Source organism: Elaeis guineensis, chromosome 1 (genome assembly GCF_000442705.2).
Source record: "Elaeis guineensis isolate ETL-2024a chromosome 1, EG11, whole genome shotgun sequence".
NCBI lineage: Eukaryota > Viridiplantae > Streptophyta > Magnoliopsida > Arecales > Arecaceae > Elaeis > Elaeis guineensis.
In genome coordinates this window covers 159,960,239-159,985,326 of record NC_025993.2, presented here as the reverse complement: position 1 = coordinate 159,985,326, position 25,088 = coordinate 159,960,239, and the positions used below count along the sequence as shown (strand labels likewise).

Genomic DNA, 25,088 nt, shown 5'->3' with positions numbered 1-25,088 from the left:
CGACAGCTGGGCTGTGGGCCGCGTAGGGGAATTATTTATGCGCGCTCACTCCCCCCATTCTCTCCATAGCAGGATTCAAGAACATCTCCGCGCCGAGATCGAAGAGCAGGGGAACGAGCCGGAAGGCGGTTTCGAGGGAGATGGGGGCGTCGTCATGGCCGTCGGCGGAGGAGGTAAGCCCGGATCCCAAACAAGCTGCAATCCGAGATCAAGAACTCTCCGCGATTTTTCATTTTTCTTTTCTTGATTTTGTGTGGTTAACTGGAGCAAATGCTTTCTTGATTTCATCATTTTCTTTTCCGTAATTTTTGAATCGTTGGTTCCCCGATTTGGGGTTCGGCTATGGTGGTTCTTGGGTGCTTCTTGATGGGTTTTGTTTTTAATGGTGGTCACGTGGATTCGAGATAATCTTCTTTATTGGAATCTTTGCCTCTGTTGCTGATGATCTGGATTATTCACCTCCCCCTCTGCCAGATTCTTTAACCTTTATTGGTTTAATGGCTGTGTTTAATTGCTTTTTAAAGGTTGATAACGTGAGGAATGTGGTGGCTAAGATGAGCGGACGGGATCACAGAGATGTTAAGTTTGTTGTCTCTCCGTACAGGATTTGCCCGCTGGGCGCCCACATTGATCATCAGGTTCGAAGTCCCCCTAAATTCTTGTTACTTCCTTAATTCATTCGATTTTTAATGAAGGAGCAACTGAAATTATTTATGAGTAAAGAACGGGTTTTACTGCTTTTCGGTTATATTGGAATATGACATTTCTATGAGGTTTTGTAGCGATAATTATAGATGATGTAGATGAAGACCAGCAGACATGGCTTACTTTGTGAACCCAATTTCTTCAACTCAAGTTTACCTGTTTGGGGGTGTAAACGAGCTGAACTCAAGCGTGACGCCTAACTTGAGCTCCGCTAGTTGTTGTTGTTGGGCTGAGCTCCACTCAGCTCATTTAATTGCGATCTGAACTCGAGCTGCTCACAAGCAACTCGGTTAAGAGATCTAGTGGGAATCCGAGGTCCTATAAGGCTTTCATGTCCATATTTTAAGTTGATTTCCACTGTTATGTCTTGATGTTATAATTGAAAAACATTCTTTTACATACAAATTGTTCAAATTAAATGTTTAACTATGAATATATTAATAACTGAGATGGATACTGTATATTAGTTATTGATTTATCCCTGTTTTCAGCTTCATTGAGTTGAGCTCGAGTGAGCCAAGCAGCTCTAGCTTGACTTATTTATTAGTTGAGAGAACTGATCTTGAGCTGCTTACAAACAGCTCCCTTGTTTTTAAGCGGTATACCTTTTCAATCTGTTACTTTTCAGTCGCGGTATCCTGAAATCTTCTTTGCACGTAATCTTTGTTGGTTTTCCAACAGTTAATCATTTGTAGTACAACTTCTAAAATTTCTATAACATATTTATCTTTATTCTTGTCTATTATGGTTTTCCCACACATCTATCTTAATATCTGTAGTTTCATCTTTGGTGATGCATATTAGGCCTATGTATTGTTTTGCAATTGTTCTTAACTTTATCGTATAAAATTTTCATATGTCAAAGGCATTCACAGTAAAAGAAGAACAAATTGCACCTATTGTGCATGCATGTCCACGTGAGTATCTTCTTTTGTTATATTATGAGTTTTTTACAGATTCAGTTTATGTAACGCATGGTGGGGTATCATACTTATAGTTATAGGTGACTTTTTTTATGCAATTACTCACAATACTTGATCTCAAGCTGGATGTTTTGGTGCACACGTACCTCTTAATATTGTATGATTGTGTTTGATCACAATTCGCTTGTAGAAGTTTCAAAAGATGTAAACTTCTGGACTTCGGAATTAAGTTTCAAAGTTTGTACGTTCACTATAATGCTTGCTCATGAATTTTCACATTATTTTACAGCAATTGCATAAACTCTTTGACTTGTCTACAGATTGCAACTTAGGAATTTTTTAAAAATAGTAACTTGTGGTCTGCGTAGTCTCGAGACCCGAATATATATATATATATATATATATATATATATATCTTTCTTTCTTTTATTTTCTTTTCTCTCTCTTTTCTTTTGTTCTTAGTGTTGTTTCGCTTTATCTTTTTGAATGGATTGTGACAACGGCAGGAGGTGTTGTTTCTTCTAATTCTTCTAATTTCTCTAATTCTTTACAGGGTGGAATTGTCACGGCAATGACTATCAATATGGGAATAATTTTGGGGTTTATACCTACTGATGATGGTCTGGTAGGAAATTATAAAATGGTGCAATGTTTGTGTTTTTTTGATAAAAAATCTTTTACCTTTTTTCTTTTAATGTCATTATAAAATCATGAGCTATTGGTCAATTGGCTGAGGGTGGAAGAGTTGTTGTTAACTTGTTATGTATTAAAAGATTTTGGATTTAGAGATTCTAATTAATTATTGAGTCAGTTACTATACTCAAGGCTTGTAGTCTTAACATCGGGCCCCATACAAGTACTCAGTGGGTACATCCTGCACTGAGTGTCGACATGGTTTCATACCTGGATACTGATATTTGGTACGAGGGGTGTACCGAGTCTTGGTCCCCTGCTGGTATATGTAGTATGTCTCATACTGGGTGGTGTGGTATGATACAACAATATCATTTCAGTGTTTCTTTCAGATATCAACTCTAAGTAGATGGTTGTTTACATTTTGATATGTTGAATCTCTCCCAGCTTTTAAAAATTAACACAATATGTGCTCTTAACCACATCATCTGTACCAAGAGTGAAGGCTGACCACCACTGACCTTAAGGATTAGGACAGATTGTTGGGCTGATTAAAGAAAATTCCAGAACATTACATCTAGAAATGCTTTTCTTACATAGCATTCATTGAGTTTAGAAGACTTGTTTATGGTGGGGAGTTAGATCCACAATCTTCTATAGGATGTTTGCAGCTGCAGGTGCACATTGTCAATTATAACAAAAATAGTTTAATGGGATATAGCTTCGCCCTTTCTATTACAGGATTACTACAATATGTACACTAGTTTTAATAGCTTTCATATGAAAAGATAAACCATCAAATTTTTTATTAATTTTTAGAACTACAGTTCAATGCAAAATGTAAGTGAACAACTATTCAAGTTCAGAAACCATGATTTCGTTTCTTTTTTTCTTTTTCCCCAATTTTTGGAGAGTATAAAGGAAAAAAGATAAAAATGTTATATGCTAGGAAAAATGCAAGTAAACTGACAATAAAGGACCGGTGAATTTTGAAGATTAGCAGATAAATCCTTGTGTACAAACATGCAGGCTCCTTATACTATGTTGTATGTCAACATATCTCAAAATATCATACATCCTCCAATGTGAACAATTGCATCTTTTTCTTTTTCTTCTTTTTGGTCTTTTGAGAAGCAGGGGAGATGTCTGTAAAACAAAATAAAGGGAATGTTGTAGAAGTGAGAAGAATGATCTGTCTTTTAACCATGGGTATATAAGGTGAAATAGGAAAATGCCTAAGAAAGAGTGCAAGCTTCAAGATAGACTTAAGAAATTCCTTGCAGAGTAAAAAAATTTAGTAATGCAAAAAATGTGTAAATCTGCAGCTAGTTTAGAAACTGATCACATTTAACATATAGCATGATAATATAAATTCGCTAGAAATCAATCACAATATGTGCTACTTTAGAAACTAATCACATTTAACATATAGCACAATGATATGAATATGCTAGAAATCAATCACAATATATATATATATATATATATATATATATATATATATATATATCTGTGTGTGTATGTGTGTATGTGTGTGTGATATAACAATATAAATATAAACATATAACACTTCAGAGAAATTATGTCAATGTTATTATTTAAAAATTGTTAATGATGCATAGTTTTGTGTCCTGCTGCTTCAGTTCACTGTAGCTTTTTTTCCTTTTTTGTTTTTTTCTTTTTTTAAACCAGGTTATTGCTCAAAAAAGCCTCAAATTTTTCAAAGTCAGTCTTTATTGTTTTATGAATTCTTTACTTGATTATGTGGTTGTACTCTTGCAGGTTTTCTTGCACTCAAAACAATTTCAAGGAGATGTGACATTCAGGTAAGGAATCTTCTTTCACTATCCTTCTATTCGTAAGAATAAATAGTACAATATGAAAGGGAAGAGCAAATATGTTATCCGTCAAGCTAGCATGCAAAGCAGCAAGGGGATGTATAGTAGCTCAAGCACATCTATATAAAATTGTCCACCAAGTGACTCCATATACTTAACTCCTATCTACAAATAGTTGATCAACCTTGTAACATGTGCTTGTTATATGTTTTAACACAACCAAAATTGTTCTGTTCTATATCTATATTCTTCCATAATCTGTACAAGTATCTTGAATTTCATTGATTTCCCACCTATTTTGCTTGTTTAATTTTTTTTCCATTTTCAGACAATGCTTTAGGCCTTATTATAGCGCAATCTTTGGCTGCATTTTTCTATCTTCTGGCTGCTGTTCTATAGAATATTTTGATTATTGTGAAGAAATCATCATGAACCTGACCTGTTTCAAAAAGCCATCGGTGATAATCATTCTCAATATAGGAGCCTTATAGCGATGCTTGTGATGCAATTTGATGTCTCCATGCTGAAATTACTTCTTCCTTTTGATCAAATCCGTCATAATACACATTATTAAATCCTATGAGTTCCTTCTTTCACAAGCTGAAATCGATTTACTGGTTTATGGGATCAACATCCCTTCATATGCTCCTTGCATTAGTCACATGCATAATATGTTCCTGACAACATTTTGTTGGTTGATGAGATCATAACCAGCTCTCAAGTACTATTTCCTTTTAATCATCTGCATGCATCACATAGCTGATTCAAGATCTAGTTGTCCATAACACACTTATTCTTTTTAGATCAGTCATATTATTATATGTAGCATAGTAATGAGTTAGGGCAGTCAGGTTGAGACATAGGTATTCTAGGAAAATCAACCTCAACCTTTTTGATAAATGGGTCAATAATTCCAACCAAACTGACCTGTCTACTTAAAGAGGTGATATGACCTGGCCTGTGTAACATGTATAATAAACAAGTTGGATTGGGTCATGTTGCACATGAGATGGTTAACCTGCTAACTTGACTTCATATGGTTAACTTCAAGCTAACACAATAACCTGATGCTAACCTGGTTAATCTGTTAACTGATGTTGATCCATTAATTTCATATCTAATAAACCTGTTTCTTAATATCATATTTTATGTATATATCTTTAACTTATAATTATGTCTATAGAGCTTTAAGTGGGTCGATAATATGTCACTTTCAGATTTCAGTAGTAACCATGTTGACAGATCCAATTATTAAACACATCAATTTGGATCAAGTTGATCAAGCCTCTAAAATTGAACCAACATATTTAATGAGTGGGTCCATATTGTCAACCAGTTTATGACCTCAAATCCATTATGCCAGTTTGGTGGGTCAGGTCAAGGATTGCTACCCATAATTGCATGTGCTGAGTAAGCTTTCTGCTTGACCTTTCATCAGTTGATGGGATCATAGCTGTTTATTAAATACTCCTCCCTCTTATGTTAATTATGTGCATTGCATATGTATTGATAATATTTTGTTGGTTGATGGTATTGCAGCTATCCAATTAAATACTCCTTGCTCTTGAATTGTTGGTGAAGTTACAATCATCTATTGAATATAAATCATGTGCAGTGCACCTTCCTAATGAGGTTTCATCCATTGGTGGGATCACAGCTATTCAACAACTGCCACTATGGAATTTTGCATTTGGCATGTGCTAGTTTTCAGTATGTATTCCTAGAGTTTGTTATGAAGCAGAAAAGGAACAATAAGTTATCTTGCTTTTGATTTCTTGTATAATGGAAAAAAACAGCGAGGAGGGATGGGAGGTTAAGCAGTAAGCCATGCTGATTTTAGATTCTTTAGAAAAGGGATCATGTCCAGAAGAATATTCACCCTTTTAAATTCTTATAAGTTCTACTTATGTCAGCGTTCTTTATTAAATAAATTCAAGCGTTGCTAGATGAGTTTCACTTTATAGAACAATTAGAGGAATTCTGAAATGAATATGAGCTGATTAAGCAACATATGATGCGTTACATATAATATATTTTCTAACCAGGTGCATGACTTTCATTTTTGTCCAGGTTTAAAATATTGATACTAGGCTGCATACAGGTTTTGAACTGGAATCATACCTTATATGGTTGGTAAATAAGAATAGAAGGAATAGGTATGTACTGACCGTCAGTACAGACCACTGCAGTTGGTATGGGCTGGTTCAAGTGAGAATCAGAATGTCACTCTTGGACCTTGTCAGAACAATAGGGTACCGGTGACAGTGGTACTGTACCGAAGAGGCAGTATTGGAACTGCTGATTTTGGTTCTAAGACTTTGGTCCCTTGATTCTTTCTAAGACCCATAGACCCTTGCTTTCTGATGAACTAATTATATGTCAGAAGATGCATCTCACTTTTTATGATGGTTTGTCATTCAAATGTTGTGAAGACTATATGCCATATTCTAGTTCATGGTTATTGCAGTGTTAATGAAGAACAAATTTCCAAAGAAACTCATCAGGAACCAGGTTGGGCGCATTATGCTAGAGGTGCCCTTTATGCATTACAAAAAAGAGGCTATCATCTCAGTAAGGTTGAAGAGGCATCTCTCTGTTCTTATTCTCAATTTTGCATGTTCTTATTTTGATGAGTCCTACAGTTATTTACTGTGTGTCTGCCCTTAGTGTTTTTGAGTTAGACCAAAGTATTGTCATAGAATTCTTTTTTCACAGCTACAGAATTTAATTAATTGATGAATGAATTGTCTTAACTCATAATTTTGTTTCTGGTGAACATAAAATAAAAAGATTATAGTCAATAGTCAGCTAACAAAATTTAATATATGACAGGAAAATTTGAAAATTTGTGGACATCAAGAAGTATGGAGAAAATGATTAATAAGCCCATTCAATCAACAATCCTTCAAACTGTTCAATAAAACAACACCATCAGCACCAACCCTTTGTGTAGGGGTGGCAATCCGGTCGGGTCGGTCATAAACGGGTCGGATCAGAAACATCAAAACTGAATCCGATTAAATAGGTCAGATTTTCAAATTTGAAACCGACCCATTTAATAAACAGATCATCCGACCTGACCCGTTTAACATGTTTATTAAATAGTTAACCTGTTTAATCGACCCGATCCAACTTGTTTAACCTGTTTATTGTTTAATCTATTTATTAGATGAATAACCTATTTAACTGATCCGACCCAACCCGTTTAACCTGTTTATTGTTGTATGCTATGACTTCCATTGGAAAAAAACAAAGATTAAGATGAATTCAATTTTCTGAGAATAACCAAGGTGAACTAAATGATATGACAAACAGCTACCACAATCAGTTTCACTTGTGTGATTGCAATTTGCTTAACCATAACTCAGAACTGAATTATATATCAGCATGTTCTCCAAAATCTGGATTTAGGACAAAGTAATTAAAGAAATTGTCAATCCTGTATAATGAATGGTGGTAAAAATAAAACTATCTTTTATCAATCATAAATCTTGATAAATTAGCTGCGGTTTCCATTTGAGGCTGAAATTTAGCTTTCCAAGTTCTGACCCAAGAAAAGTATACCTTAGGGGAGATTAAGGAAGCACGAAAGGAGGAAAAGGTCAAAAGGGAAAAAAAATCTTAGATCTCAAGCGGCCGACCTCCTTTAGCGACGACAGTTGGGGAAGAAAGCAGCAACTAGGCAACCACTGAAAGAGAAAAAGAGAAAAAATCTTAGATGGCTAGATCTCGAGCGGCCAAGCCACCAAGGTGCCAAGCAGCACAAGCCCTCAAGGACCACGGGAGGAGAGGGGCTTCATAGGTTGTCCGACCGTCGTTGGGAAGGAAGCTGCAAGCACTGGCCATCGAAGGAGTGGAGGAGCCCCAGCCACCGTTGGGAGGAAGCACCGGCCAAAGGAGTGGAGGAGCGAAGGAGGAAACCTTAGATCTAGAAGTTGAGGACGGAAGGGAAGATGAAAGATCGGACACTAGAGAGGCATAGCCACAGAGCGAACGAATGAATGCCGAAGGGTTTCGGGTTTCCTTAGGATTTTAGCTTTTATATTTAACGGGCAGCAGGTTCACGGGTTACAACCTGACCCGACCCGATCTGACCCAACTCATTTATTAAACGGATTAAATGGGTCAGCTGTCGGAAACTTGAATCCAACCCGATTATTAAACGGGTTAAACAGATTGATCCGTTTACGACTTGAACCCGTTTAATCCAAACTCAAATCTGTTTAAAGCGGGTCGAATGGGGGTCGGATTGGCGGGTCGGGTCGATTTTTGCCACCCTACCTTTGTGCATGGTTATGTATTGACTTATGCTCGTTGGCTACTACCACTGTATGTGATGTTTCCTGTTGCATGTTTAAAATATCTTAATAAAAATGGAGAAAGTACTGGAGAGGAGGCTAGTTAATGATTGCTATACCTTTATTCTCCTGCTGTCAGTGTTGTGAAAAAACCAAAATATGTCTCTCTTAAAATTTCCTTTCAAATAAATATGTGACATGATCATTTCAGCAGACTCAAGCTGATAAATGCTAATTCTCATTAAGTCATGTTGCCATGGTAATTCAGTGTGATTTATCAGAAAAATGAATTGAAGCAGATGGTTACAAAATGATTCCAATTGCACTAATATGTAATGCTAAATATATGGGAATCCAATTATTAGCAACTCCGGCAACCCACTCTCCCCACTCCACTGATTTGTGGTAGTTAAGACCATGAATCATATTGTCATTTGTCGTTATGTTACAATTAACACTGTGCCATTTACTGCCATTTGTCATTATGTTATAATTAACACTGTGTCATTTACTAATATCTATTTTTAACAAGTAATGCTAACCTGTAAGTTGAAATATTATCTTCTGTTTAGTATTGTCTCCTGCTTTATTTTGTTGAGTTTGGCAGTTCCCTGAGCTGTCTACTGGTAGAAAGTGACAACTGACAACTGTTTTAATAGATCCTTATATGAGCAGCTATAGTTTGAACACAAGACATGTTATGTTTTGAGTCATTCAGCATGAAAACAATCAAACATTACCATGATTGCCACCTAAGAACCCAGTCTGTTTATCAATTTGACATGGATATTTTGTAAAGTGAAAGTAAAACTTATCTAAAAATGAACAATTTGGGCATCTATCCATTGGCTTTGCTTAGATACCTAACAATTTTTAAATGACATTTTCATCTAATTGAAAGGCACATATCTTCAAGATTGAAATAGATATGATTAAAGAAATGAAGGAACAAAAGGAATCTGATAAACATAGAAAGTGGAGACCTTATATCAATAGGTTCCCTTGTGATATAATAAATGTATGATGATTATAAAGGTTGGAAAAGATTTGTTTACGGAGTTAACTTCATAATGTTACTAGTTGATTTAACCTGTAGGGAGGTGCACTGGCAAAGCTTCCTTTACTGGAGAGGGAAGACTAAAGTCACAGGAGAAGGGAAAAGAGGAAATGAACAAAAGGGAAATAAGAAATGTTAATATTTCTTAAAATAAAATTCCGTATATTCCTTATCATAATCAATATGGATCTCCATATCTCCTTCACCCTAATGCATAAAGACTTCAGAACTTTGTCAATCTTGGTAACCTAAGGACTCTGTCAATCAAATCAGCAGTCAAGTAAAATCTTCCCAAATGTTTGAGGATGACATTTTATTTAAGAGAAGAAAATTTCAACTTCAAGGATTTTACTCCATAACTACCTTAAATAGCCTTCTTGATTTTTCTTTCATTGAAGTTGTAAAATTTTCATAATTTAAGAAATAAATAGGTATGTAAATAATCAAAAAAATATGGAGCTCTATCCTAACTTTTAGCAGGCTTCATGCATCTAATTTCTCCATTGATTTCTCCTAGGACAAAAGTCTCTAAATTGCAAATACCTTCAAACACCTTTATAAATATTTAGGTGCTACTCTAAACAAATAATGGAGTTGCCACCTAGATTTTTATGTAAAGACTTAAATTTAGGAAGTAACCTTAATCAAACTCCTATGGCAGATGAAGGTGCTGGTTCCCCCTACCTCCCCTGTCTACTAGGTCTAAAATGCTAAAAATTGAAAAAAATTAAAAGATAAAAGGGAGAGAATATGAGATGGGCATGTAGCAAGGACTGCTTCAGTTGCCTTCTTAAATTGGTTCTCCCGCCTGATCCCCTTGACATTGAGTCTACATAATGGAGACACCCTAACTAAAGGGAAAAGATGAACCCTCTTCCCTTTGTAAGCTTGCTACTAGGTGAATTAATTGGAACCACATTGATTGATGTGTCAGTATGGCTTGGAGGTAGTAGATGAGGCTGAGGTTAGAGTTGGATAAATGGTGCAAGTAGAAGAAGACTTGAGAAAACTTCACGTGATAGAGTTTCTTGTGATGCATAGGTAAATGACCTACAAAACACTTCTTTTAGTTTCTAGGTATTTTAGATGTTGTAGATCATGATAAGTGGTGTGGATCTGCAATTTAAAATCCCTGGTAGGATTGAAGCCTTAGTTCACTGGTCATTCTCTAGTTTTCTGCATGCACATTTATTTCAAACAGCATTCATGTGGAAGGCTATAAATTTGGCAAAGCTTTCTTTAAAAAAAATGAAGTATATACTTATCCTGTGATATATAACTTGTACATAAGATATTTGTGATCTTTTTATTAATTGGAAGTTTTGTGGGTAAATATGAGGTTCTCTTATGATGAAAACAATTGTAATTCTTCTTGTTCACTTGATAATCTTTTTGGTCTTAATTTTCAATAACTATGACTGCCAATTCTTCAAGGTCCTTCAGCTTTTTTTCTTCTTTTCTTGCTGCTAATGTTGCAGGGTATCATTGGCTATATTTGTGGCTCAGAGGAGCATAGTTCAGGGCTTAGCTCTTCAGCAGCTGTAAGTTAACCACAGAGTAATGATTCTGCTATTCTTCTTATATTTTGAATTTCTTCTGTGTATATTATGGTTTGGATGCACACTGAGTTCTTTACATCAGATGATTGTTTTGGCGCTTTGTATGGTTATATAATTAAGATGTACATGATAATACAAAATCCTTTACAAGATCTTCTATTTAACATTTCTTACTTATGTTACTAATCCAAGTAGAGAATATATATATATATATATATATATATATATATATATATATATATATATATATATATATATATATATATATTAATATCAAAAGGTAATTAGAGATGTTATCCAAAATATTAGTTTAAGTTTTAATCCTTTGTGAATTGGAAGATCATGCGAGACTGCATTCTTGTGCTGGACGGAGCAAGCTGTGCTCTCAAAAGCTTTAGAAAGTGGGACCACCTAACAAGCTTAATGTATTTATGCAACTTATTATTACCATAATCATTAGCAAGCTCTGCTGGACTGAGCAGGTTTCATGGCTGTGGTTTTGGTAATTTTATGTGATTCAAATGCCTCAAGTATTATGGTTGCAGCAGAGAAGGCCTAATGGTTAGGTTATATATTATTAAAATTGGATAGTTTAAAACAAAAGAATTTTGCATGCATTTGCCTCTTTGCATGCACAAGGATCAATAGGAACTAGATACTCCAAGATTAATTTGAGGTGGTAGCAATAATAGATTTTTGAGTTGAAGTAGGCATAGCAATTAGAAGTAGGTGTGCTACCCAAGGTATAGTATTTGCCATTACTAGGTTTTTATGGTATTTGCCATTCCTAATTTTTGAACTTGTAGAGCTACCTTTTCTTTTTCAGAACCAGCTTTGCATATGTGGAGGTAATTTAGAAAAAAGGGCAATGGGAAGTTCATTATAGAATCAAGGCTTTTAAATTAAGATTTCATGGATTGGATTCTTGAAAATGATTCTAACTGCTGCAACATGAATTTCTGCATGCTTCACCATTTGATTACAACACAAACAAGTATGAAAAAATTGATATACTTGTACTTTATGCATTTGATCTATTTGTTGCATTTGGAATTTTATATAGTATCATTCAACTGGCACTTCTTCTAAGATTTAGCTGGAGCACTACTTTTGAATTATCAAAGCCATAAATCTCATGGACAATATTACCAAGGTGGATCTTATGGGGCATATTGTGTGTATATGTGTGTTTGCATGTGGAGTTGGTGGGGCTGCTTTTGAAAGCATTTGGCCTAAATGCTTTTGAATTTTTTACAATAAATTTGCTTTCTAGATTCCTTGGCTGGCATGCATAAATGGAAATAGAGAACTTTTTATGACCATTTTTTTCTTTGCTTCTTCCTTCCCTAGTCTGACCCTCTCTTCTCCCCATCTCTTGCCTTCAACCCTTGGTTTGCTTTTCTCACTAGTGCTGTTCTCGCCCATGATCTCTACAAACTCCTCCTTGAGGATTTATGCTATGGTGCTACCTCTGTACCCATTCATGGATTGGCACTGCTATGTCCCATCACTGCCCATTTTGGTCTTCCAACCAATCACCGAGGTATTTGAGGATCCCGCTCATTGACTAGATCAACCATGACTACTTTGTTCTATGTGTGTACAAGCCTTGGAAGCTTTAAGGAGCTCAATTGTTGGGCTTGGAATGTTTAGGATTATGGTTTAGGGATGATGGTGATGGGATTTTAGGGTGGTGGGTGGTGGAGAGGATCTTATAGGTGAGGTTCAAGGTTTCAAGTCCCAATGGAACAAGAGGCATCCCAGCTATCCCATCCTGTTTCTGTGAGAAAATGGGATGGGAACAAGGTCAGGACTTCGAAACATATCCATGTAGGGAGAGAAGAAGAGAGAAAAAATAAAGAAAGGAAAGAAAGATGAAGGAAAGGAAAAAGTAAAAGGAAAGAATAAGAAGAAAAAAGAAAGAAAGGAAGGAAGGGAGAAGGAAAAAGAAAGAAAGGAAGAAAACATATAGAAGAAGAAAAAGGAAAAAAGAAATAAAGGAAGGGATAGGAAAAAGAAAGAAAAAGAAAAGGAAAGAAAGAAAGGTAGGAAAAAAAGGAAGGAAAGAAAGTAGAAAAAGATAGAAAAGAAGAGGAGAAACGGAGGATATCCATTAAGATGCATGATTGGAATCACTGCCAGGATGGGCAGGATAGTGGGGCATCTAGTTCTATGGAGAAACTGAGTCAACCCCATCCCATGGGATTTAAAACCTTGGTGAGGTCAATATCTTGGCAGATGCAACAAGTCTTGGGAGGATCTGGCAGTGGAGAGGATCTCCATGCCGATGACTTAGTTGCAAGGGGGAATACTACAAGGGGGAGAGAATTGGGAGGGAGGCAGGGTTGCCTGCTATAGGTGGGTCTTGCAGTGAGAGGAGATAGAATAAGGGGCAAGGGGCCAACCAATCAAGGGAGGAAAGGAAGAGGGTTGGCTTGACACTTCTTTTTGAAAAAAATCCCTAATCTGCATGTATCTTAAAGCAGATACGTGGATTAAAAATTGAGGAGCATTTGGGCCCATATGCTTTTTAAAGCAGCCCAAATGAATTTGTTTTCATATACATTCATATGTGTGTATGTATGTATGTTACACTACTTGAGTTATAATTCTATGTAGCTTCTTGATCAGCAGGTTGGAATTGCTTACTTACTGGCTTTGGAAAATGCAAATGACAAAACCATATCTCCAGAAGATAATGTTGAGTTGGACCGGTAAGATCCTTCCTATTGTTTCCATGGGTATGTGTTGGATATTACTGCTAATCTCTAGTGTAGTAACAAATCTTTTAAATGCTACTTGTTCAACCATTCGCACATATATCTTCAGTGAGACTGATCACACATCAGGTGTAAATAAAACCTACATCATTTGCTAGGCTGTTTCAAAACTAAAATCAACTAGATAAGTCAGAATCAATTTAGTGCTTAAGTATCATTGTCAATTTTTGTTGTTTATAGCGTCAATGGATTTTTTCCCTGATTTTATAACATAATCTGATATTTTGTTTTGGTACTAGAGCCCATTAACTGAAAATGTTGTAATCCAGTTGGTAATGTATCAGAGCTAGTAGAAGCATTTAGCTTATCAAGTTGAATACACACACACACACAGAGAGAGAGAGAGAGAGAGAGTTTAAAGCCATCTCTATTTTTTTTCTTAAAGATGTAAGTTTTGTTATTGATAACGGCAGGATGGAACCCTTCTGTTTGCAGAACATAAATATCCATGCCATGTGGTCTCATTAAGTTTATATTTTCAGGGTAATTGAAAATGAATATTTAAATCTCAGAAATGGTATTCTGGATCAGTCAGCCATATTGCTTTCGAAGTATGGCTATCTAACTTGTGTGGACTGCAAGGTAAGGTTTCAACAATTCTCAAGCTAGTGGGATGTTGACAATTGCTATATTTCTGTCTGTTTGAAAATTTTCAAGCTTTTCTGTAATTAGTTATGGTATGTGATTATGTCATATGAAAATATTTAAAAAGACACTTGTGAAGCCACAGCAATAAAATGGGTTAGTAGTAAAAAAACAGCTGTATCTTTGACCATCTCACAGTTTATTCATACTTTATTCATTAATATCGGAGCTCAGCTCACTTGCTAACTGTGCTAACAAGTGAATTTGTTTGCAGTTTGTTCACTATCATGTCAAATTTTTCACAGTTTACGCACTGGTCCCTCTAGCAATGTCCCACACCATGCTACCATCATCCCTCTAGTAATGTTCTACCATCAAACTTGCCTCTTTGCCTCCATCCTTTCCTATCATGCCTCCATCACCATGTCCATCAACTGCTTTGCATTCTTATATCTGCCTTTCTACAACCTGCCTCGTCATGCGTACCAGCTTTGCCAAAATAAGCAATGGATCATAATTGGTGGTGTGCGCTAGAAGTTGGGCACATGATGGAGAGAAATGCTGAAGGTGTGAAAAATTCCTGCATGAAAATATGATTGGGCAACCTAATCCTGATGTCTTTTTAATTCACACATGCCAAAATGATGATCTATCTAATTCAGGTCAAAATTCCTAGTAGTTACCATAATGCTGTTCCATTGGTGTTCTCTAACAAATCAATTGTATATAAGTGTGTGCATAGATTAATCCCTCAAACTGTCCATTCTGGACCCCAAGTTCTAGATTTTTCTGTTGCTTTTAATTTTTCAACATTAACAGCAAATACTGTTTTGGGTTTCTTTTAATCTTAGTTATTCTGCCATTGATTCATAGATGATATTTGACATATGCTCTTTTTTGGTAATGATCTAGGCACTGTTTGTCAATGCCAACTCTTAGTGATCTGTAACTATGCAGTGAGTCCCGCTAAGTATATGTGCCTGTGTAAGGAAAGGTCACATTCATGCGATATGAACTATAAAAGCCCCACCTCTTTCTGTGGTCCCCATATCTGATGCATGTTTGGCCCATGATTAAAGGGAGTAGGGTGGGATTTCAATTGCATGTGAGCAGGCTTTGCCATTAGGCTATCTACACTGATATGGAAGAGGAATGTGGGACTTCCGTTGCCAGCAGGGTGGCATCTAGCTCAATTTTTACATGCTCTACATGTATTGCATGACTTCCTGTGTAAATTCCCTTAAATGATATCCATCATCTCAATATGTCTTGCCAACTTTTAACTTTGTACCAATTTTATTAAGTACTAGTTTTGCTTGAACAGATAAAAGAACACAAATTTGTCAAGTTTGCCGAGGAAAACAAACAGTCTCGGGGACACATGGCATACAAGATCTTACTAGCATTTTCAGGGCTTAAGGATTGTTTAACCGACAAGAACTCTGGATATAATTCTCGAGTTTCTGAGTGTCAAAAGGCTGCACGAGCTCTTTTAGAGTAAGATTCTTTACTTTTATAACTAAATACTGCGTGGTGTATAATGTGAACCTGCACACATGTTTTCGTTTTAGATGCATCCTTCTAATCTGACAGCACAGGGGTACCATGTTGTTGTTATTGAAAAACTGGCTGCATTTGTATGTTGAATCAGAAGTTAGTCTATTGTTCAACTTGCCAAGAAGTGTTACTCTGTTGTTTAGGTTGCCTAGAATGGTTCACTTGATGGCACTGAAATCTGTTTGCTGAAACATTCTTAGTTGTCAACTTGAGCACATTTTATCTGCAGCTGTCGTCATTCTACTTTTTCTTGTGGGTTCCTGATTGTAGGATCAAGTTACTAATTTATGCTATAAGTTGAATATTGTGAATAACTTCCTGCAGAAATGGGGAGCCAACGTCATACGATTTATTGTTCTGAGCTTTTGGCCCGCAGTATAGTTAACAAGCATCATAACACATTCACTAAGTTGAAGAATAAGAATTTTTTTTGATATGATCATAAGTTACTTATGTGAATGATCTGTTCTAACATTTTCTGTAGAAAATTAGATTATGACATAAAAAAACCATTTCGAAGCAGAGACTTTATGGAAATATCAGTCCATGCTCTATGTATAGGTCAAGGTCAACAGATTTGTCATTCCAGAGTGGATTATTATGGACAATGTTTTGAATCTTCTAGGTAGTAGCAAACTTGAGGAGTTAAAACAGAAGTTAGCTAGTTGAATACGAAAATCATTTAGTATGGACAATGTAACCTGTTAGTTGGAGATCCTAGGCTAGACGATGAGTCAGAAAATCATTCTGCTTGAACCAGTCATGAATTGCCAGAATTCTTGGCAGGATATATGATAAACTGAAAAGAGAATATAAACAGTGCATTATGCTAACATTTCCTAGTTCAAGTTTTGTTATTTATTAATTTGTTAATTTATCATTTTTGACATTATCAGTCCACTGTTAATCTCCATATTTTCCATCAAGGCTTGTAATTGGCATGGGGATATTTATACGATTATTTGTTCGCTGAAATAATTAGCCATGATAGCTTAACACCATACACTATGTACAAGGATTTGCTAAATCGTCATGAATTGGGCACTTTAGGGCATACTGAACTGGATTGGCTAGGAGCCGGAATTGTTTGGCTATTTGATTCAGTCCCAGGTGAGAACTAGCCTGAATCAGGTGGAACCATTTGGTTATGCCTGATTGTTAAGCCATTTTGGGTTGTTCTGGACTGTACCGGCAAGTGTCGTGCTTTATAAATGAGTCCGGAGCTGCGACTCCTTAGGGCGCTCTCTCTATCTATCTTTCTATCTACCTTGCTTCTCCTCTCCCTTCTCTCTTCCCTCTCCCCTAATCCTCATCTCTCATAAGTTGTGACTCTGATGATTACCCTTGCTGGGACTAGGGCTCCATCGCCGCCGCTGCCGACGATAACGACCACTGACCACCGGTACACCTTTCTCTCCCCCCTGTCCCTCTCTCTCCTTCTATCCTCTTCTCCCCTTGGTTCTGGTATGCCTGGGGACTATATGGTACTTACTGGTGCCTGTACAAACCTATAGCCGGGTAGTACAATCCCTCGTACTAGTCAGGAAACCTTGGCATATACTAATCTGCAGTGTGCTTGGTTGGTGCACACCGGTACTGCAGTAAGTCAAGCACTAGCATGCAACTGGTGTTATTCTAATGATGCATGCTGGTAATGCATTGACATGGTACATAACATGCTTTATTGACAATGCCTTCCAGTACTTGCATCCATATCCATTTCCTTTTTGGCATGTATTTTGTAATTTGACACTAAAGCATGCTTCAGAATAACGGCAAAAATTTGGAGAATTTGTAATTATGCTTTATATAACAAACTTCATCAATCTGATGCACCCAAATAATTCGTATGTGTACCAAGGGAGAAAAAAGTAAAGCTCCTGATATTTAAGCTTCCAAAAATTCTTTTTCTCCCCAAATATGTGGGGGATGTTTCATAGTATCTGAATTTGATGACTACAAATGTCATTACTTTTGCTCTTTTTTGTCTCTCTGTATCTACAGAGCTTCAGATGATGGAAAGTCAAATCCTCGTCTTTGCGATGGTAAGTGAGAAATTTATGAGTACTCTTTTACATCATATTCTCTGTATAATGAGTTTGATCACCTTGTTGAATTTTTTTGCTTTACAGTCAATCCAAGCTTATATGAAGCCCACAAGGTATTTAATCCTATTTTAGCTCTTGACATAAGTTTTCTCTTGGTTATTGTAATGCTATTCATGCAGTTTCTTATACATAAGATAAAAGTTAGAAAATGCTTAAGCAAAAATGAGTTTTCTCTTTGTTATGAGATGTGAAAGTTACTGCATAGACATTTTTTGGTTCTATAAACTCATACCATATATATATATGTATATACATACATATATATACATATGTATGTATGTATATACATATGTATGTACATATATATATGTATGTACATATATGTATATATATATGTATATGTATATATATATGTATATGTATATATATATGTGTATATATGTGTGTGTGTGTGTGTGTGTGTAATATTGTTTTGTGTTTTTTGATAAAAAAACATTTGTATAGATGGATTTACACTTGAATATGATTGATGGATTTTTCCACATCTTAATTGAATGTCCATATTGTTACTCATGATCTACAACATTTAACATGTTTAAAAATCGAGTCATGAAGACATGTTCATAAAATGGATGGTTTAATTGGCAAGATATCATGCTTTTGATTGGGATTGGGACTATGGTTTTAAATCCTCCTGATCTACTAACTTTGATCTAAGTGTCTTTTACAATGTGAAAATAATGACCATTTGTTGGATTCTCTATTTATATGATGTTACATAAATTGTGGCCACATGCCTTGTCAGTCGTATCCGTTTTGTTTTCACCTGATGGGATCTAAGAACCACGGTTTTAAGTTTCAGCCTGAAGTCAATCTCTTTGGGGCAAAACTGACCGGTTTTGGCCAAGAGCGAACCAAAACTGAACCCTAGTTTCAGTTTTCCGTCAATTTTGTCCAAAATTGACAAATTTCTGTCCAGTTTCGTCAAGGTTTCAGTGAGTTTTGGCTGAAAATGACAGAAATCACAATGGATTTTTTTTTTTTAAAAAAAAAGCTTTATTTTGATGTTTGCTATATAAATTTTTTGTTTCTTTTTTAAAGTGCACTGGTTATTTAGTAGCAATTTTCTATGATTTTTTTTCCTTAAGTTAAAAGTGGGATACATAAGAAATATAATTCTTGATGGCTAAGGTCTCTAATGACCCTTATCATAGCACTACTTTACAAAGATTACTCTAAACAACTAAATAGAATATATTTCACAAAAATAGCATTTCTCTAAATGCAATGAGTTAAAGATTTTATAGGTACATGGATTGGTGGTAATCTTTCTTGTTATTATCCTGATCTCTATCAGTAGTCCCACCCAATGAAGATGATGGCCATTATTATTTGTGTACCTTGCAATAGTATGTGGTATTGAACAGGCTAGCCTAATGTATCTTATACTCCTGTGCATTTGATATATTTAATGCATTAGGAGTCAACAAGTTTAATTCTAGCCCGAGTCTAGGTTGATTATACCTTTTTATGAATCCAATCTGACCCAGAATTGGGTCCGGTCCATATCCAAATCTTATCTGGTATATGATGTATATTTTTACCCTTATGTACCTCATGTTTATGATATAACTAATTAGTTATTCTTTTGTATTTGCCACTACGGCATAGTTTTGAGGGCATGAACAGAATTGAGATTTCCAAATAACTGTGCCTTGTCGAGGCTGAACCTGCTCCCAATACATACCTATTCCAACCCAGACTGGACCTGATCTCTACCTAACCAATCCTTACCCATCCTACAAGGGCCTGGAGTTGACCCAATTTTTTGATGGGTGGAACTTGTAGTCAAATGTAATTATGAACCCAATAGGTTTAGGTCTGGATTGGGAGGTACTAGGACCTGATCTGACCAAATAATTAATGCCCATAACATTTTATATAGACTACTGATGGATAGCGAGGTTCCAATGCTATCATGCCAAGCTTGGATGCAACATTATTGACCAGCTAATTAATGAAAAATGGACTTCTAGTGTGGTAATTGATAATTAGATATGCTTTGTGGTTCCATTAGAATGCAATCATGTATACTCCACTCCTTCAAAAATTTTAATATTATGATGGAGCTATGCCACATCTAAGTTAACACTTTCTTTCAACTGTCCAAAAGAATAAGATGATAAAGGAATTCAAAACCCTGTCCACCTTTCTGGGATTTTAGGATTTTAGCTATATATATAATTTTTTTTCTTTGTTTCATCCTTGTGCAGGCCATCTTAAAACCGGAACTGGCTAACAGAGCTAGGCACTACTTTTCAGAAAATGAGCGGGTTATAAAAGGTATACCAAAGTTGTTTCTATGATGTTTTATGCATATATCCAAGCATGACTCATCATATTCTGAACATAAAGTTTATGAAAGTTCAACATTTTGTAATAATGTCATTCTACAACAATATGAAGTTGTTTGATAATAACTGATACATGGGACACCGGACAGAGGAGCATTGAGAATAAAGGTAGGATATGAAGGCTTTAGAAAAGTGTGGTAATTTTAGTATGTTGAGTTCCCTTATTTTAGCGAGTTTGATAGAAAGGATTTGTGATGTAGACTGCACTACGTCTAGACCAAACTGATGGCTAAAAAGCTTGTTTGTTATGATTATGATATGGTGTTGATGATTGCCCAATTAATTTTTCAGAAAATATATTTAACTCAGCAGCTTCGAGCTTGTGTTGCTCAATTTAGTCTGGTAATCATCATGCTGCTTTCTGAATCTCAGGCATAGAAGCATGGGCATCTGGAAATTTAGAAGTTTTTGGAAAGCTTATATCAGAATCTGGTCACAGTTCCATCTATAATTATGAGTGTGGTAAGTCTATTTGGAACCCTAGAACCATACATTGTTATCCGATCCTTATAATTTTGCTTTGTTTTCCGGCTCTCTCTATATGCTGCTTTTCTGGTGACTCGAGAAACTGTATATGAATGAAATTTAGGTCCAAATTGACCTGTAACCCTCTAATTTCCACTGTCTACTAGTGGCTGCATGGAAAAATCAGAATGGAGGAGACAATTTATTTTGCATTGAAGCTATCAGTGGATAAAAGAGAATGAAACAATATTTGCAATCTCAGCACCAAAACCCACAGCAGTACCATGTTGATGCAGGGTCCATACGCTGGGCATGGGGACTGGTTTGTTGTACCAAAACTTGGCACGCTTGCCGTATCAAGTTTCGTTGTGGTACAAGTAAGGTATGGTATACCCAGCATGAGATGGTATACGTCGGTACGGCAAACTCGAGGAGGAAGATTTGACAAACACTAATAGAAGCATTATCTCAGAAACAGGGAGTTCTATTGATAAAGAACGATCAACTTGCATAAGAAGCCAAGCCCTCTGAAGTCAAAATTTGTTGGTTAGTTTAGAATGCCAATTCTTGTTCCATGTTGTAGAACCTGGTAACTAATGGGTTTTCGATTGAAAAATCATTGAGAGGTATATTTTCCATCGAAACTAAAGCATGATATTCCAAATTGAAATTTGAGGAGAAACAGTTGGTTAATCTGACATGTATACTAAGAAATTTTATTACGAGGCAAATGCTGGAAGTATACAGAACATGATAATGCACACAATCTTTAATAATAAGAAAAAATAGAAGAAAACCAGCCCATAAATTATGTGTCCATGTACGAGAATATCTGTCACACAATGCTGATACCTTTTGTCTAACATTGGCACCATTTGTTAATTGCATGGATTTAGTTGATTTATTATGAGATGTTATGTCAATGCTATGTCTTGGTGCACCGTGAAAAATTTCTATCTACTGTATATATCAGGTATAATTTTTCCAGAGGTACCAACCCTTTCTTCTGACTTGATGGCAAGTCGGACTGAATTTGGCCTAGAAAGAGGGGAACGGGTGCGGGAGGGGGGTTTGGTTAAAGTGTCATGGTGCCCTGTTAAAAGATTCAGAATGTATGTATACGTGGTCAATGCATCTATTTTTGAAGTTAACAACATTCTGGCATGCCATGTAGGATGTGAGCCGATGAAGCAACTCTATGAAATCCTTTTGAAGGCTCCTGGTGTTTTTGGAGCTCGATTCAGTGGTGCTGGATTCAGAGGCTGTTGTCTTGCACTTGTTGATGCCCGCTGTGCTGACAAAGCTGCTGCATATGTCAAGGAGAAGTACCGAATGGTTCAACCTAAGTTAGCAAGCGCGATCCCGGAAGATAGGTTGGTATTGATTTGTGAACCCGGAGGCTCTGCCCATATAAGAGAGAATATTCAGAGTTAGGATTGCTTGTATATGCAGCGAAAGTGCATGCGGAGACATCTTCATTCATTTCATTCTTATATGTCACTACCTGAAACTCGTACAACGTTTTGTTCTTTCGTTTGAAGAGTTGGCTTAGTTTGTAGGAGGTTTGGGCAACCGGCTGAGACAAGCCCAGCTGGTAAAAGCTTCCATGTTAGTCCTATGTTACATTCGTAGCAATCAGCCATTCCTCCTAGCTTTCAAGATCTACTATTTTGTTTTTCTCATGTTATTTCTTGTTGTTGCCGACCAATTTTTTCCCTACAGAAAGATTTCCACATTGTCCTTCAATTAGCATTACCAAATTACTTTTCTTCCTTAATGAAATACAAAATAATGCACTATCGTATCTTTCAAGAGATTTGTAAAACAATAATTATTTAATTAGTCAGTTAGTGAAATAGTTGTTGGCATGGTTATCAAATTCAAAAATCGGACATTAATCTTGTTAATGGTTCAACCACTGGACCAACTGTTTGAACCACTACTCAAGGCCGGGTCAATCTTCCTCTTAGTTTTGCAATCCACTAATGTTTAGGCTTGGCTCCTTGATGGGCCAAACTGTAAATTTGTTTGAGGTCAACTCATTTTCCAAATGAAACAAGCTGTAGTGAGCCACTATAGAGCCAATGTGAAGGTGCCGTTGAGTAGATTATTTATGCTAATAAATTGGACTTCTAACGAGCTGTAAAATCTATTTGAGATGGACACTAATTTCGTATGGGATCAGCTTGTTTTCCAATTGAGCCAGGCTCAAATGAGTAGCAATCAGGCTATTGTCAAGTTGCTTGGAGCAGATTGCTTGCAGTCCTAAATTTGACCTGTAATCATCTGTGAATAATTTTAATCTCTTAACATATATTTGAATTCATTTAACTATTATATTAAAATATATTTATTGTATTTATTTTTTAATATGTGTTGGGACGATTCAGTCGATCCTCCAATTTTGATTTACGATCGGTCTGATAAGTACGATTTGCCGACTATTAATCGGTTAGCCGACTGATAATCGATTATCCACAAATTTAATGGACTCCAACTATGATGACTAGATTCATTTCAGATCGATGATCATCGACATATCAGAATTATCGATCGATGGTCATTCGGATTTTCACAACTACCGACATACGATCAATATATCTTGATTATCAACGTATAGTCGGCTTATCGGAAGCTATCAGTGCAGAAAACGCATAATGGTCAGAACATGACTAGTGGCTGGTATAATCATTCATCCCACGATCATATAATGTCGGAATAAGCGGGACCCACGTGTCTAATCGTTACAAATGGTTACTAACTACTCGTCTATAAAAGCAGGTAAATGAATAGTATTTGATAAGGCAATTCTGAGCTGATACTCTGCCATTCTAAATACTTATCTATTGTTCGCTACTCTCCATTGAATTAAGCATCGGTGTGGGAAAAAATCTTGCCAAAAGTTCAATTTCTAATTCTTCTCCAACGGTTAACTAAAGGGATTAGATTCTCTTTTACGCTAGGTGAGATCGAGAACTCGATTGCGGATGAAGTCTTAGTTGTTCTGTGAAGAAAACTGCACTTTGCTCACCATAATGTGGATTCGAACCACAGCTTCTCCTTATTTTGGATCGTGGTCTATCTGTCATCCTCCTCATTATAGTCCTCCTAGAATCCAATGCATTTCGTCAGAATACATCCTCCCTATCGCTCCCAACCAACCTTTTCCTTTGAAAGGTTTTTCACTAGTGGCTGAGGGATATGAATCTGGATCCCGATCTTGTCTCACGGATTATCCCGTAGTAGTTCTGTGACCGTGCTCGAAATTGGATCTATTTCGTTGCCTAATGAAACTTGCCCGTGATGAGCTCTCTAGCCTCAAAACCACACCCGAAGGAAGGCCAGCCACCTTACAGGGCACCTTTCATCAAGTAAAGGCTCGTGATTACTCTCTCGTGGAACTAGGCTCTCTTAACATCGTGCGAAAGAGTTATTCTTTACTGAGAAGATGAAGGATCGCATAGAGGTTTCATGTATGCATTTCAAAATTTTCAGTAGAAGAATATTAGATTAAACTATTTAATTTATAAATACATGCATAAGATCTGATTTTAAAACTTCTACAAATAGATTTATAAAATAAATTTATATACATAAAAATCTGAATCTAATATTACAAACGTTTGAACAAGAACAGCAATTAGTGATAGATCTAATCTACCACTTTTAGGGGTCCAAACCCAATACCTGAGCGTGGATAGTCGATCTCCATAATTGAGAACGTAGATTTGAAAATTCTCTCTGATTGTTCGTAGTTGCACAAGCGTCCAGCCTTTAGGGATGGTCTACACGAAGTTTTCAGACCGATCAGCCCTCCATGGGAGTGCTAGCTTGCGCAGTCGGCTTCTGATAGCAAATCAGATTTGATTTCTTTCTTCGATCACCTCAGATCTTTTCGATATCGAAGATGGATCAGAGAGAATGCTGGATGGTAGAGAAAAATCTGATGAAGACTCTCTTCTCTTTGATTTTTCTCTCACTTAAGATCCTAGAACAGTTCTAGGTCGCTCACCTGAGAGGAGATCGATTTTCTCTTTTGTTCACACCAAGGAAGAAGGAAACCCACCCAAACCTCATGCCCCAAAGAAGTATTTTCGATCCTCTTTCTCTCTAGTATCTCACGGTGAAAAGCTCTCTTAATGTGGTGCACAAAATTATGGCCTTTTTATAGTTGTCGCACAAACCATATAAGATAGGATAAGGGTTGGAGTTTGTTACAATCAAAC

General features: G+C 36.3%; 1 protein-coding gene across 3 annotated transcripts; it reads left to right on the top strand.

Annotated features, from left to right (window-relative positions):
* Positions 1 to 22,544, top strand: LOC105039344 (galacturonokinase). 3 transcript variants are annotated; one of them, XM_073245917.1, is made up of 15 exons: positions 1 to 173; positions 525 to 638; positions 2,182 to 2,253; positions 4,044 to 4,087; positions 6,567 to 6,675; positions 10,933 to 10,995; positions 13,648 to 13,727; positions 14,276 to 14,375; positions 15,703 to 15,875; positions 17,293 to 17,337; positions 17,940 to 17,980; positions 18,068 to 18,096; positions 20,257 to 20,326; positions 20,770 to 20,859; positions 22,037 to 22,544. In XM_073245917.1, exons 1-15 carry the CDS (start codon positions 141 to 143, stop codon positions 22,294 to 22,296), a joined length of 1,323 nt encoding a protein of 440 aa, XP_073102018.1. In that variant the 5' UTR covers positions 1 to 140; the 3' UTR covers positions 22,297 to 22,544. The 3 variants fall into 3 exon arrangements, with proteins under 3 accessions (XP_073102018.1, XP_073102028.1, XP_073102027.1); XM_073245927.1 differs by lacking the exon at positions 22,037 to 22,544 and adding an exon at positions 21,030 to 21,498; XM_073245926.1 differs by lacking the exon at positions 17,293 to 17,337.
* Positions 22,545 to 25,088: the final 2,544 nt, after the last annotated feature.